At 42.1% G+C, this 13,154-nt stretch overlaps 1 protein-coding gene across 1 annotated transcript; it reads right to left on the reverse strand.

Annotated features, from left to right (window-relative positions):
* Nucleotides 1-6,105: 6,105 nt before the first annotated feature.
* On the reverse strand, nucleotides 6,106-11,921 carry CCDC177 (coiled-coil domain containing 177). Its single transcript, XM_066605842.1, has 2 exons — nucleotides 11,905-11,921; nucleotides 6,106-8,365 (listed from the first exon to the last, which is right to left on the reverse strand). The coding sequence occupies exon 2, from the start codon at nucleotides 8,361-8,363 to the stop codon at nucleotides 6,354-6,356; it is 2,010 nt and encodes a 669-aa protein (XP_066461939.1). The 5' UTR covers nucleotides 8,364-8,365; nucleotides 11,905-11,921; the 3' UTR covers nucleotides 6,106-6,353.
* Nucleotides 11,922-13,154: the final 1,233 nt, after the last annotated feature.

A 13,154-nucleotide genomic window follows, 5' to 3' on the forward strand; every position in this document is an offset into this window, starting at 1 on the left:
AAAGAACATATGGCAATATATATATATATACCCTCACACTACTGTAAAAGTTGTAATGCACGGCACAATAACCGTGATTTTGTTTGATGCGATGCAACACAAAGGAATGCTTCATAGGAAAACATGGGCTACAAAACATAACAAATCACGGCAATATTCAGAATGCCACAATTTTTTTTCATGCAATGTAGTAGCCTACAAAACATCGCTAATAGAGATGAGCGAGTATACTCGCTAAGGACAATTGCTCGATCGAGCATCGTCCTTAGCCGAGTATCTCCCCGCTCGGCAGAGAAGGTTCGGCTGCCGGCGCGGGTGACAAGTGAGGTGCGGCAGTCAGCAGGGGGGGCGGGGGGGAGAGAGGGAGAGAGAGATCTCCCCTCCGTTCCTCCCTGCCCGCCGCCAGGAGCCGAATCTTTGCTCCCGAGCGGGCAGGTACTCGCTAAGGGCAATGCTCGCTTGAGCAATTGCCCTTAGCGAGTATACTCGCTCATCTCGAATCGCTAATGTGAAGGAACCCATAGTAAAGCATGGACTTCACATACATGCAATTTGTAGCACTGTGACACAGCGAGGAAATTGTGCAATTTTGTCAACCGCGTGAAAGCGGCCTTAAGGTACACAGCAAGTTGCACACAAATCACGTAAATTTTTTGTTCACAACTTGTCTAAGACTTGATGTCGACATGCTGTCATGTAGACGTAGCTTAAAATCCAAAATTGTTGGAGTTTTGATTGCAAATTACGCAACTTTGCCATCAAAGACTGCAGTACAAGTCGCATGCAACTGCAACTGGTTTGCACTTTGGCTGTTTTCTTAGAAGTCAAATCACAGCTGTGAAACACACGGCAGCAAGTCGCACACATTTTTTTTGTCATGAGTCTTTTCAGAGACTTTATGTTGCGTGACCAAAGTTGCTATGTAGCCCTAGCCTACGATATAACCAACCTCGAACAAGTTACTGCTGGGCAGGTAATCCCCCTATATTTCATGAAGAAGAAAGTAATGAGAATTATGTACCAGATTAGGACTAGGACCTGCTTGTTCTTGTATTGTTGCAGTGCCTGCGCCTAATCCCCACAGATCAGGCAAAAATGTATTTTGAATAAAAACCCCTTTAACACCTAAAGGGCTCATTCAGATGAGCGCATTTATGTGCGTACAATGGTGCGCACATAACCACGCGTCTATTAGAACCATTGGTTTTCTATGATGTATTCACATGCCCGTGTTTTACAGGTGTGCAAATGCGCCCACCTGCAAAAGATAGGACATGCATGCACCATAGGTCAGTTTTGCGTGTAAACATTCCCCGTGGGGAGTCCCCTTGTCACTGAACACTGTGACAGCTGTGGCAGAAAATTGCGATGTTCTTCCATTGTTTTCAATGGTGCCGCTGCTGCTGGTTGTCCAATTGAAAGTGGGCTACCGGCAACCCCTGCAGTGATTTTCGTGGAAGGGCTTTAAATATAAGCCCTTCCCTGAAAATCATTCCTAGCTTGTGTAAAAAAAAATATACTCACCTCTCCGCCACTGTTGGAACTCGGAGCTTCCAGCCGCTTGGTCCCCCTGCACTGCTCTGAAGCTCTTTCAGCAGGCGGGGATTTAAAATGGGGTAGGGTTCGGTGGATATGTTTTAAATGTCTGAGATGGGAATACCCATTTAATGTGTTAAAGGTGTTGCATGCGATTACAAAAAAAATGTGCGATGTCCCCATTTATGTAAATAGAAATATTTAAGGGGTAAAAGGATACTATGCCTTTAAGATGTAAGATTAAACATAGTTTGAATTATTGTAACATTCAGATGAATTGTTTTAATTGTACATTATTTTGACCTTTTTTTCTCAAAGAATAAGATGCTACATATTGTTGGGGCATCATTTAGGACAAGGAAGTTGAGCAACTTTTAAACCCCAGTGATGACCTTATCCTAATATGGCATGCCAGGGTACAGTAAAAGTGAAAATACCCATTTAGCTGCTAAGATCAGTTAATGCCACAAGAAGAATAAAAGTAATATTTTATCATGTAAATTCAAATATTTTTAATATAAGTCCCGGCGATAGTTTTTATATTCTCAGTTTCCAGCATGTTTATTATTTTATGTCTTGTTATAAAAGAAGATATGAGAGATGCAGTAATTAGTACGCTAAGATGTACTCAGTGAATATGAAAAGGAATGTATGCATGTCTCTGGAGTCAATAAGTGATCTTATTGACTTAAACTGAACATACATATGTTATCATATTGATATTTATAGGTTCATTGTCATGTGCTGATTTCTTGGTAAATGTTCATTGTTGGTCAGAGTTCTGTTTTTCTGATACAGAGCTCCAAATTTCCTGCATAAACAAAATGATAAAATGCTAGTAACTGCAAAAGACACTGTGGAGGGAGTACTGCAAACTTTAATTCTTTAATTTTTAAAGTGTACCTGAGTTTTCAGATAACTTTTCAGAATAAGCTGATGTCTTTGTACATGAGGAATAAGCCCCTTTCTTACCATTATGTGGCTTATATTCTGCATTTCGCCCCCTCCGTGTATCTGAATCTTCATCCTCTCAGTACTGCTGGGAGGAGCTGCTGCTGCATTATGTGTTCTATAGATTGTATACAGATAACTACAGAGATCTTGCTTTCTAAATTCCTGTTACACAGACATAACCTCATCATGTATGAGTGTTCAGAAAGATTTAGCAGGGTGCATGTGTATAGACAGCAGAAGATCTCACCCTTAGCTCTACTTGCAGCTCTCCCAATGTGAGAGTCTCTCCCTCCCCCTCTTCTCTGCATACATTTTAATGAGCACTGATATTTCAACATAAAAACATTGGCCTTTCCCTGCCCCAGTCATGTACATCAGTGTTTCCCAAACTCCAGTCCTCACGACTTTCCAACATGCCATGATTTGAGCATATCCTATAGACAGAATGCCTGTAGCAATGTCTGAGGCACTGACAGTGATTACATCACCTGTGGAAAACTTGAAAAATTCTGAAAACCCGACCTGTCGGGGGTTGTGAGGACTGAAATTTGAAAACACTGCTCTAGATAATTGGGGCAGGAAGAGGCTGCTTTGGCCCCACCCTCATGACTTGGAATGTCTTTCCAAGTCAAACTTCAAAGTCTCTTTATTGTGAAATGCTGCAGAGTTTCAGGTTATAACATATGCAGGTACAGTGTACAAACCTGTCCTAAGTTCATACTTCCCGTGGTTCACGCAGCATGACCATGGTGGCAGATTCCCGTTAAGTTCAGTGCATTATAAACAGTATGCAGTAAGCGCCTCCTAGTGGTAGTTGAAGGCAACCAGAATTTTATCATTTAAAGTTTCTAACACTTTGTAAATACACAGCATATACCTTACAGTTGAATAATTATGACATTGATTAATAAATTATCTATGGGACAAGGAAGTATGAAAACAATTGTGGTGGTATTGATGGGGTCTCGTGTCTGCGCAAGTGCAGATTTATACAAGCTGTTACCTAACCAGCGCCTGTATACTGTACATCTGCACATGCGCAGGTGCGGATTGTGGGTTTATAGTCTGGCATGTGTCCAACTTTGTCCTTTCTGTAAAGTTGCACATTTGTTTTTATCATGATGTTTGATAAACCTAATCTTAAATCTGGTTTGAAAACAAAGGTGGCAGGAGGCATTTATGCCACCATACACATGCAGATTATTTCTCTGACTGGTAATAGGATAGGAACTAACAAAGCTTGCAGAACTCTTAACTATTTCATAATTTATGTGAGTTCAGCCGAAGGGAAAATTACAACATTCTATTTTTGACATGAAAGTGGAAGTAGCATAGATTCCCATGAAGAAGCCTTTTACATGAGCGCATCTTCTCTGATGCTTTGGTGTTCTAAAATGTTCTACTTCTGTTCTTATGTGCCCACCTAGCATTAATAACAACAAACAGTTCACCACCAAAAAATCCACAGTTTCCGATGTACTATTTTTTAGGTCCCCTGTGCCACCAGCTTACGTTTTTTTTTGGGTAATACAGTAAAATTGCATCACACTCGCATGAAATTCATATTTACATGCGAGTGCAATTTAATATTTTTTTTTGTCTGCCATAGGAATGGGCGATTCATAGAAAAATCATTGCATGTCCTATTTTTGGGCGATTCTTGTTTATATCTTTCCATCAGTATAAGAGAAAAATTGCTCATGTGAATAAAAAGATTTAAATATGTATGTTCTCTTCATGTGCGAATCTCATCTATATTGCAATCAGAGGAAATTCATGCTTGAAACTCGCCCATGTTAAAGCACCTTAGGTTCCTGTACCCAAACAGATTTGCATTGTGGAATCCGCGGTCGGCGTCCGCACCGCAGATCCGCAGCAAATACTGTCTATGGCATACTATGGAAAAACGCTTTTTCCTCCACACTTGCGGAAACCAATTGCGGTACCCGCTAGTGAAGGAAAAATTTCAACATGCTCAATTTACGTGTTGAAGTCAATGGAAGCCGTGCGACTTGCGGACAGGTCATGGATTCTGCGTCATCACCTAGCGACAGCGTAGGAAAAAAAAATTTGGACTGCACATGTCTGATGGCAAGTCGCTGGGTTCATCCATAGTACAGATGCAGAAGCAAAAATACAGGTACGAGCGGACTCCGCTACTGTCAGGGTTCGGTGCCGTTGCGGGCTTCCGCATGCGGAATCTGGCTCTGCCATGTACGTCTCTGCATTTATGAATCTTCAGATAATAACAACTCAGAATACTAATTACTAAACTTGTACTCAAATATATTATGTTTTATGTTTGTTGTTATGAAGCTTTTTGCTAACAAAATGTATTTGATACAATTTTATTTTTTTTTGCTTTTGGGCTGCTAAAAGGAGTAAATTGCAGTCGGAGTACATTTATCCATGTTGTCCAGAATAATCATATCTACATTCATGTCAAAATCAGACAGTTTCATGAAATGTTATGTGTATGTGGTATTTAAACATAATGCCACTCAGTTGTGTCTGCGGTAAACCCCGATATTAGGACTCTTGTTCATTTTTTACCCTGCATAGCTGTTGAATGTTTGATGTTGAATGGGAATCATGTTGACTACTGGTGTATGAAGACCCTCATTAACTACTCTCTATATATCAGTTACATGGATAACTCTGTTTTCTATGTGTACAATACACAGTATAAGACTTTTAAGTGACCCTCCACTTTTGGGAGAAAATTCTGTCCTGGGAGCAGAGAAGGTGGGTTGAATATATTACTTACAGTTGTTCTTGTCTGTCAGCCCTGCGATCTGCTGGGTTTGAGTCCTGTTTATAGCTGTCAAAAATGGCCGGCAATCTTATGACTACCTGATCCCAACAGTGCATTGGTAGTGTTAGACTACTAATGCAGTATATCTGCTCTCTAATGGGGCAGGGCGGTTCATGTGTTTAGCGCTGGCCAATCAGAGAGCAGTACACAGTGTGCATTAAGTAGCTAGAAAATTGTATCAGTCATCTTGGGTGGCCAAAAATAGGAATTGGCAGATTGGAGGGATGGCAGAGAAGAATAACTGCAGTAATACAGCCCCCTTTTCCTCTGGTTCCAGGATAGAATTTTAACCCAAAACCATAGGGTTGCTTTACCATGAGGACCATTTTTGTATTAATACCTTTGTTCATCCCATATAGCGACTATATAGAACAAATCATAGGTAGCACTGGGATGGAAAGGTGGTTCCAATGTTCAACAGTACGGATATATATTTTTTCCTTTATTTCTTAATATTACTCCAATAATCCATGAATTCTAATATTCTAGCACCAGCCCCATGTTCCGGCTCTCATATCATTGGATTTATCCACTTTGATATAATTGCTATAGAATAATAATTCAAAAGTTACACAGTTCATACCAATTTCTCAATTCAAATCTTAAGTTTTTGGAGGGGAATTAACTCATCAGTTTAACTCACACTTGCAAAATTCTGCTTTCAACTGAAAGGAAACTTCTTTAAGTGATAATGCACATGTATTATCCGATAATTCAGTATGTGACCGGCCCATTTGAAATGCAAACAGCAAATCACTTTCTAATGATAATAAAAAGGTATATGGGCATGTTTTCTATTTAGTACTGCTGCAATATGACTTGTGGGGTGGGGATAAGTAACTGAATTGAGGAAAATTTGCCCTTAGTGCATATGATACTAACCTATATAAAGGTCTTGGATTGGGCTTGCTTTTATCATAGTAAACCATTACTGCAGCAGTGATGGAAATATTTTACAACATTCTCTAAAACAAGACATACCCCGGGCCCTGCATTAACAGAGGCTGGCATAGATGTGTTATTTTTGTCCTTTTTGACCTCATGTTCATTATTTCTTATCAATGTTTGCATAAAATTCTGCTTCCATAACCATTTTATCAAAAGTACGTGTGTTAGTTTCAGCTCTTACTTTCTCTCTTATATTAAAGGAAGCCCTGGCAACCAAGCGTGCATTGTCCAGCACAGTCTGTTTGTCCTTAAATATCTGTTCACTGCGCTCTAGCTTCTTTTCTATTGACATAAGTAGTTCCTGTCTCTTTATGTCCTCATTTTTCTGTACTTTTTGCCGATTTTCCCTCTGGATCTTCTCCTTTTCCAATCGAATTTCCACTGCTTTTCTAGCTTTGTGTTGCACAACTTCATCAGCTACCTGAGCCGCGTGCTGCAACCGTCTTTCTGCTGTCTTGGACAGTTCTTTCAGATGCTCTGCACGCTTTTTCTCTCTCTGTTCTGCGGCCTGTCTTGCTCGTTGGCTTTGTTGTTCTTCTCTTTGTGCTCTGGTCTTTATTTCTTGGTTTCTTTTCTCAAGTAATTGTTCTACATTTTCCTGTGCTTTATGCAGTGATTTCGTAAGTGCCTTCCTTCGCTCCTCTGTATCAGACTCCTCTTTCTGAGCCAAATCCTGACGAAGAGCCTGGTGCTTAACTTTTTCCATTTTGTTCTGTAGTATTTTGTTTACCTGCAGCTGTTGGAACCTCTCCTGTTTTTTTTGTTGTGCTAACAGATATTTATCTTGTAGGAAATCATCACTGAGCTCTTGAGCATAACTTTTCTTTAGCTGTTTGGACTTTTGACTTTTTATTTGGCTGGTGTTCTTTTGCCTATCTTCCAATTCGCCACTTTTTCCTTCACTTTGCTTTTCCATCTCTGTAGAAGTCACCTCCATTTTGCTTCGCCTGTTTCTCACACGAGACTCTAACTTTCTTTGTCCTTGTAATAAAGCTCGTTGTCTTCCTCTTTCCTCCAGCTCCTTTCTTAAATCTGAGCTCTTTCTCTGGGTTTCCCACTGTAAGTGAGCCCAGTATCGCTGCTCTTTCATGATCTTTTCCTCCTCATGTTTTGCAATCATAATTGCTGCAATCTTCTTGTCTTTTGTAGGTAACTCATGAATCCCTTTTTTCTTTACCTCCTTAACCATTTTTTCAACCTTCTTTGTTGTTTGTGGTGAATGACTAAGATCCCCAAGGCTGAAACTTCGACCCAAGAGGGAATTAACTGTGTCCAAAGTCCTTGATTTTGGAATTAGTTGTGTTGTTCTGCCTCGAAAGCTGTCTCCACTGTATGAAGAGGTCATGGATTCCGAGGATGTTCTACCCGAGGCACTATCTCTCATTTTCTGTAGGGAGTCCAAAGATTGACTTTTATTTGCTCTTGGGACTGGATGAGCAGGATCATTGGTCATTGATTCAGTACTGCTCTGAGTATCCTCAGATTGGGAGCTATTAGTACTCCTTGGAGCCCTGGATACTGAGACAGGTTGCCTTTTGGGCCTTGTTGGTTTGCCTCTTTGCGTCAGTTTAGAGGGTAAAGATTGAGATCTATCTCTATCTTTGGAAAGTTGTGTATTGCTTCTTTGGGAACCTGTGCTGGATGGAGTGCCACTTCTCTTAGATATTGGGGGGGTTGAAAGTTCAGCCCGAGATGGTGCTTTTGAGCTACATGGGGAACCAAGATTACTGCTTAGTACTAATGGTAGAATCCTTCTTTTTTCTTGACGAACAATCCTTTCCCTCTCCTCCCTACACATTTTCAACTTTCGTTGTCTCTCTATCTCATAAACCTCACAAAGGCCAGTAGCTACTCGCATGGATCGCCCTGGAGCTTCCTTTACGAGATCAGAAAGACTTCTAGATAAAAGTTCAACTGGTTTCACCATACATCGAGCACAGGCCTCCAGGGAACGGGGACTAGTCAGAACGTAACGACTTCCTTCTGCTTCTAGACATTCAAAGTTATAAAGGTCCAAGTGTAACATAGGGGAATGTTCTCTCTGCCGCACCGATGCCCCTGCTAAGGCCTGTTCTCCTCCTGGATCTTCTGTGGGGTCAGCCATTATCATACCTGATGAATAGAAACTAGATTAGTTCTTAGAAGCTGTAGGTATGGAAAAACTGCAATACAGCCTGTTTTAAAATGACATCCTCAAGTACAGATTGAATGTTTGTAAGTATATGCACAGCCATACAGTCTGCTATATGAATGAGTTGTGTATGTACCATCATTATATTTTTGGGTCATTCCAGGACAAATCATCCAAGAGGGTAACAACCGAGCATTTCCGATTTTTATGAAGCTTTGCACAGGAGCGATAGCTGTTGGGATGACTGATGGGCAGTCTTACGCCTGACAGTTGTCCCATATAAAGCCACTCTTAGAGTCTACTACATGGCTTCTTGTTCTTTTGAATCTATTGCCCAAGTGGTTGTGTTATGATCAGCAAGCACACTGTCAAATCTCTGCCAGCACACCTTTGCTACTGTGGATTCTATCCTGACTAGTTAGGGTTAATATCTCCTGTGCTTACTAGTTCAGGTTAATTAGTCTTGCAGCTGTTAGCTAAGGTAGTGGCTGGTGATTGACAGTTCTGTTAGCTAATCAGCTTCTCCCTTTTTCCCTGGCTGGGAGTTGCTGGTTATTTTTCAGTGTTCCTGGTCAAGTAAGCTTGCTCATTGCTCCTGTCTGTCTGGCTCCTGTGTGTATGTATTGCATTCTGTGTTCTTGTCTTTTATTTATTGTCAGTTTCTGTTTGTCCCTGGTTTTCTGTACTCTGGTTTCCCTCTGACTTTGGACCTGTCCTCGTGGAAGAAGAGGAACCTGGGTTCTGTCGGAGGGGTTCAGAGTGCCCCACTCTGATCGCTACCTCTCATTTCTGTCTGCTTCTGCATCTAGCCATCTGTGTAGCAAGCATGTCAGTCCTGACTGCTCCAGTACCAAACTCCAGCATGAATATAACAGGTTGTTTTTAGAGAAAGGTTTGTCTTGATGAGACAGCTACTTTTCAATGGAACTGTGTATTTTGGACACCCATATAGTGGCAATACCAGTGTGTCCTGTTGACATGTGTGATTTACTTTTGAAGATACAGAATAGTGCTATTCAGCACTGCAATAAAACTTATACATGATGTTCCCTTTTTTTTGTTACTGAACAGGTCAGTACGAAGACTGAGACATGCAGGTCACTAACATATTCATTCATGAAGAAGGTATAGCAGTATATCTCATTGGTATAGGTATTTATTGCAAGGTACATTCAAGTTCTAAGGTCTGCTAATTTTTTCTTGGGAATAGGAGCAAATAGAAACATGGGACACATTTAGAGTCTAGATCACGTGAGGTAATTATTCCCCTCTACTCTTCCTTAGTCAGACCTCATCTGGAACACTGTGTCCAGTTCTGGGCAACCCACTTTAAAAAAGACAGACAAACTGGAGCAAGTTCAGAGAAGAGCTACAAGGTTGGTGAGCAATTCACAAATCATGTCCTATGAAGAATGGTTAAAGGATTTGGGAATGTTTAGCTTGCAAAAAAGAAGGCTGAGAGGAGACTTGATAGCGGTCTACAAATATCTGAAGGGCTGTCTCAGTGCAGAGGGATCAGCCCTATTGTCATTTGTACAAGGAGAGACTAGAAGCAATGGAATAAAACTGAAAGGGAGGAGGCACAAATTAGATATTAGAAAACACTTTCTGACAGTAAGGGTGATCAATGAATGAAACAGATTACCACAGGAGGTGGCGAGTTCTCTTTCAATGGAAGTCTTCAAACAGAGGCTGGACAGACATTTGTCTGGGATTTTTTAGTGAATCCTGCACTGAGCAGGGGGTTGGACCCGATGATCCTGGAGGTTCCTTCCAACTCTGCCATTCTATGATTCCTTTTAGAAGACACGGACATTCTTTGGGGATGAGTTGGACAGATGGCAGCATCATCCAGTACACAGAACCACTGTGACAATGACTGAAGTTAGAAGCGTTTTCAATACATAAAATGGTGACGTTCACATTCCATAAACAGCGTGTAATCATCTGTTTTCTTCACTTGCATGGAATGAGACCCATCAAAATTCATTGTCAGTTGAGTGAGACATGCAGTGAAGGTGTCAATGATGTGAAAAATTTTCCTCTTGATTGACCGTTGATTGACTGTGGAAGAGATTGCCTGCAAGGTCGGCATTTCTGTAAGATCTGTGCACACCATCCTGCATGAAGACCTGCAGACACAGAAAGTTTCCTCCAGGTAGGTGCAACAAATGTTGATCGCTGTGCATGTGGCAGGCGATCTTGACGTGTGATGACGGCATGGATGGTGCCTTCATTCCGTCAATTGTCACAACAGATGACACACGGATGTTGTTTCAGAAAGACGCTCTCCATGGTTGCATATTTTCCAATTCTGCTGCTCTTGCATCAGTGACTTTCTAGTGGGCAAAACAGACTCCTAAGGGCTCAGTCACACGGGCGCATCCGGGCGCCAATGCACCCGTGTTACTCCACGAAGAAGACGGTTGCACTGCAGGTGCGGATGACTCTCCACCGGAAGAAAGAACACATGACCGGCAATAGAGCCGGTCATGTGTTCTTTCTTCCGGCGGTGTGGAGAGTCGTCTGCACCTGCAGTGCGGCCGTCTTATCGTGCAGTAACACGGGCACCTACACGCCCGTGTGACTGAGCCCTAAAGAAGTAGCCATGAAACATGGTGTTGACCCTCAGCTTTTTGAGGTAAGTAGTTTTTTTTAGGAAAAAAAAGGAGACCTTAGAACTTGAATGCACCTCGTAACATTGTAGCTATTCGCTTTTACAAGAATAACATTGCAGAGCAGAAAAGCATTTCCAATTACTTGTTGCCACCTATGGCCACTATCAGCAGTGTAGGAGCTGTTTATGGCAGCCTGTATTTTCTGACAAGTTTGTAATCATTTAGAAACACTTATTTTGGGATATTGCTCAATTTGCAGTTCCATAATATACTTTATGGGTAACCGGAAGAGAGGACAATTCAATTCATATCTATTAGACTTTTCTTTAAATAGGATTGGCAGGTGCTCAATTCAGCATGCTGTCTGTAGTACTTAGCATAACATGCAACAATATAAAGCGAGCACAATGGAGTATATATTGTCCAACAAGCATGATACTGCTATAGGCAACAGCAAGGGCCCAGCTCTCATGTGATCACCATTAGAAGTCATGCTATAAAAATAGCTTCTGTACATCACCCTGTCCTTATGGCCAGTTTAATTTCACTACCTCTGCCAGATGCCGTACTAATCCCCACTAGTTCGGAGAGAGAAAGCGATCAATGCGGGATAGACAGGGAATATCAAGGAGGAGGCACAGGGAAGTAGCATGACAAGACAATGAATAGAATAGAGAATATAAAGATCACAATACCTTATATCATAGTATCTATTGATTCTTATTGTCATTGGTAACCTTCTAGACCTATAAGCCAGTGCACAAGGAAATACAGGGTTGTACATTCAGCTGATGGATGCAGGCTTTATACATGAAACAGTGGGGTATACACACACCAGGGTGGACACTGTCACAATACGATGAGTGTGACATTCAATCACATCATGGAATGTTTCCATTTACCTTCATCTCCCTCTTCAGGATCAACTGACGGGTGTGTATAGCACAGAGAGATTTCAGCACCAGCAGTGGACAGCGACTAGATAGTAGGGAGAGGCGGGTGTGAAGAACAGCCAGAGGAGGGAGGGGGGCGAGCGTATGGAACAGCTGGTGGCAGAGTCAGAAATATGCAGAGCAACCAGAGACTGGTAGGGAAGAAGCAGATGCATGGAACAGCCACTCTAGAGAGAGGAGGGAGGGTAAAGCAATGACGAGCATGGCCATAAATAGGTAGGATGCAGGAACAGCTCCAGTAATAAGTCTGTGCACATAGTGACTCCAGCGGCCGGGAAACAGCTGGGAGTAGTAGAAAATACAAGGAAACATTTACTGACAGTATGAATAGGAAAATGTTAGTAAAATCATGAACCTGGTTCCTGTCAAGTTACTGAAATTCTATTTTACTGTTTCCAAAGCTCTGTTCACATATAGGATGGCCACAGATTTGGTCCAAAATGCAGGACAAAATAGCACGGTATGCTGCAATATTTTGTCAAGTAAGATGCCAGGCAGCATGACTGAAAAACAACGGACCCCGTTATAAGCAATTGTGGACATCATTCGTGTGCTGAACAGCGCCAATGTGAACAGAGCCTTAGCTGTTGCTGCAGGTGGCTGCTATAGGCGTAAGGATTAGAGATGAGCGAGCACCAAAATGCTCGGGTGCTCATTACTCGGGACGAAATTATCGCGATGCTCGAGGGTTTGTTTCGAGTAACGAACCCCATTGAAGTCAATGGGCGACCCGAGCATTTTTGTATTTCGCCGATGCTCGCTAAGGTTTCCTTGTGTGAAAATCTGGGCAATTCAAGAAAGTGATGGGAACGACACAGCAACGGATAGGGCAGGCGAGGGGCTACATGTTGGGCTGCATCTCAAGTTCACAGGTCCCACTATTAAGCCACAATAGCGGCAAGAGTGGGCCCCCCCCCTCCCAAAAACTTTTACTTCTGAAAAGCCCTCATTAGCATGGCATACCTTTGCTAAGCACCACACTACCTCCAACAAAGCACAATCACTGCCTGCATGACACTCCGCTGCCACTTCTCCTGGGTTACATGCTGCCCTACCCCTCCCCCCTCCCCCCCACAGCGCACACCAAAGTGTCCCTGCGCAGCCTTCAGCTGCCCTCATGCCACACCACCCTCATGTCTATTTAGAAGTGCGTCTGCCATGACGAGGAACAATGCTGTACAGAAGCAATGAGAAATAGA

The sequence above is a fragment of the Eleutherodactylus coqui genome, chromosome 6, assembly GCF_035609145.1.
Source record: "Eleutherodactylus coqui strain aEleCoq1 chromosome 6, aEleCoq1.hap1, whole genome shotgun sequence".
In the NCBI taxonomy this organism is placed as follows: Eukaryota; Metazoa; Chordata; class Amphibia; order Anura; family Eleutherodactylidae; genus Eleutherodactylus; species Eleutherodactylus coqui.

Coding starts and splice junctions, on each gene's coding strand:
- CCDC177 (XM_066605842.1), bottom strand. CDS start 8,363: ATGATAATGGCTGACCCCACAGAAGATCCAGGAGGAGAACAGGCCTTA.